Source organism: Penicillium griseofulvum (genome assembly GCF_001561935.1).
Source record: "Penicillium griseofulvum strain PG3 chromosome Unknown contig_34, whole genome shotgun sequence".
Taxonomy (NCBI): domain Eukaryota; kingdom Fungi; phylum Ascomycota; class Eurotiomycetes; order Eurotiales; family Aspergillaceae; genus Penicillium; species Penicillium griseofulvum.
The window spans coordinates 1,479-3,778 of NW_024467464.1; the positions used below are offsets into that span (position 1 = coordinate 1,479).

Genomic DNA, 2,300 nt, shown 5'->3' on the forward strand with positions numbered 1-2,300 from the left:
CGAAGATCTCGCTATCGGGATCTGACGCTGATCTCGGATTATCGGCTCTGGTCGGCTCATAAATCTGCCCAAGCGCAATGGCAGAGTTTGAGGCAGGAGGAAGTCATTTTGGACCAAGTTGTCTGAGACTGCTTAACAAATTCCGAGTTAGCAAGATAGCGGTAGTCCAGTAAGATCGTGACACGCGGACTAAGCGCCGGTATTACGGATGCACTACCTGGTATCGCAAAGTCGCCGTTTTGCGAACTTCTTGATACTTCAAATGAGGCACTAGTCCAAAAGGAAGTATTATAGACGAGTGTATTACGGAGTGGGATTTTATTTCCAGCCTACGGTCGGACTAGCGTCCCGCAATATTGGCCAATGACAGGCACCTCTACAGCCTCAATCACGAGACAAGAACCCGATCATCCGCGCTAATACATTCCTAAATCGGAAGCCACCATGACTTCCGCCGAAGGGGCGTTTGCGGAATGGGATTAAATGGAGAAGTGTACAAGCTTGATCTTCGTGACTCAAGGGAAGAGGGTATGGCCGTGCAACCTCCTGGCTGGTGTATCGAGTACTGAATGATAATTGTCTAGGTGGCGTTACATATACTGCTTGGGTCACGCACTGCTGATTCATGTTCCGTCTGGCTAGATGAACAACACCGTAATTCCTCCATGATAGCACACACTTCCTCTGCAAACCGACTCAACTCCTATTCTCTTCAAAATTGCGGTATATATTGGCTAGCTGCTGGGAGATGTTGCTGATTTGCTTGGGTTGGCGCTTGTTGATTGGTCAACGGAAAGGTACTCGGTAGTGAGTAGCTTTGTAGCGAATTGGTCCCAAGCGAACCCATCTGGCTGTTGTAGACCGGCCAGGATGGTTGTAACACATCAGAAGCAGGGAAGCCAGCAAATGTAAGCTTGTTTTTCTCTGCGTTTCTCTCTGCCTCTATCTTCTTCTCGAGCTGGCTCTGCGCATATTGAAAATTGCCGCTGACCTCCAGTAGTATGGGCAACAGATTATCACCGGCTGTGCTACCAACCTGTGCAGCGTCGAGTTGCTGTTTCAGATTGGATTTTTGGAACTCAAGTGCTTGAATCTTGGCCAGATTCTGGTCATTGGTGTCACTCAGCTGGCGAATCTTTGCCGTGGCTTGGGCGTTGTCGGCCTCTAGTCGCTGTATGGATCATGTGAGCTCATCCCGCTCTCTATCAGCCTCCTTAAAACCCTGCAAGCATTGTCTGTGGACGAGCTTCCAGTGTTGTTGCTTCCGGGCCTTCGCTATTGGCGAGGAGTTCTACATTCCACATTCGGTTGAGTATTTGCTTTCACGAGACCAGTAATGACAGGACATACCAATGATGTGTGAAGGTTTGCGCCTTGAGTGTCTGACATAGAGCCACCATGACCGGTGCTGGGAGGGCGTCGAGTCCGTTTGGGAGCAGCATCTGACTCGGAACTGCCATGACCAGTATCGGCGGGTGCTTCGGATGTCGTTCTACGGGAAGGCATATCGAGCGTCAGCACTCCAAAAGGGATTTCTTTGCAAGATAGAGTGTCTCGTTGTCCAGCATTGACCGTTCGGGTGGACAACGTGGGCTCTTATAGGTCTCCGGCGTACGCGCCAGTAGCCAGAACATTTCGATTTTAGTCCCCTGCCGCTTAATTTGCGCCGCAGGATTGCGAGGTTGGCGGATCGGATGCCCGGTCATTGGTCCATGTCAAGACAACCGGCCCGCAATAATGGTTATCCTGTAATTTCCACACTATGGTTACTTGAGGGTCGGTGATCGGCCGTTAACCATCACTTAACCGGTAGGTTTCTCGACGGTGAACACACTTCGTCATCTATAATTCTGCAGTTAGGTTTTGAAATATTGTCGGGACGGCGTACTCTTTCTGTCAGTAGATAGTGCCCATTCACATCCTCAATGAACATTACCATTGAAATCTGACCCCGGTCTCATTCAAACTGCCCAAACTTTGCCAGACCATGCAATCTCGCCAAGTACCCGACCGCCGCTATCCGCGTATGTTATTGATCTACCTGGTCTTTTCGGTTACTCTGGACGGTATACTTTGGCTCGGACTTCCCGCCGCTAATTACTCGAAAAGCTCTATCAGACAGCGCATATCGCGCCGAGCAGGAACTGATAGGTAAGTCAAATGTTGGTTAATTCCGAATTACTCATTCCATACCCGTACATCAAGCAGTCCATCAATGATCTCCGATCGACAGTATGATACAGGCTGTAAGAAATTTGCGACAACAGTAGTGGACCATACGCCGATCCACGTTCGTAAAA

The 2,300-nt window shown here is 49.5% G+C and overlaps 1 protein-coding gene across 1 annotated transcript; it reads right to left on the reverse strand.

Annotated features, from left to right (window-relative positions):
• Nucleotides 1–712: 712 nt before the first annotated feature.
• Nucleotides 713–1,506, reverse strand: PGRI_096090 (uncharacterized protein; the record flags this gene model as incomplete). Its single annotated transcript, XM_040797322.1, has 2 exons — nt 713–1,171; nt 1,351–1,506. 2 exons carry the CDS (start codon nt 1,504–1,506, stop codon nt 713–715), a joined length of 615 nt encoding a protein of 204 aa, XP_040647973.1.
• Nucleotides 1,507–2,300: the final 794 nt, after the last annotated feature.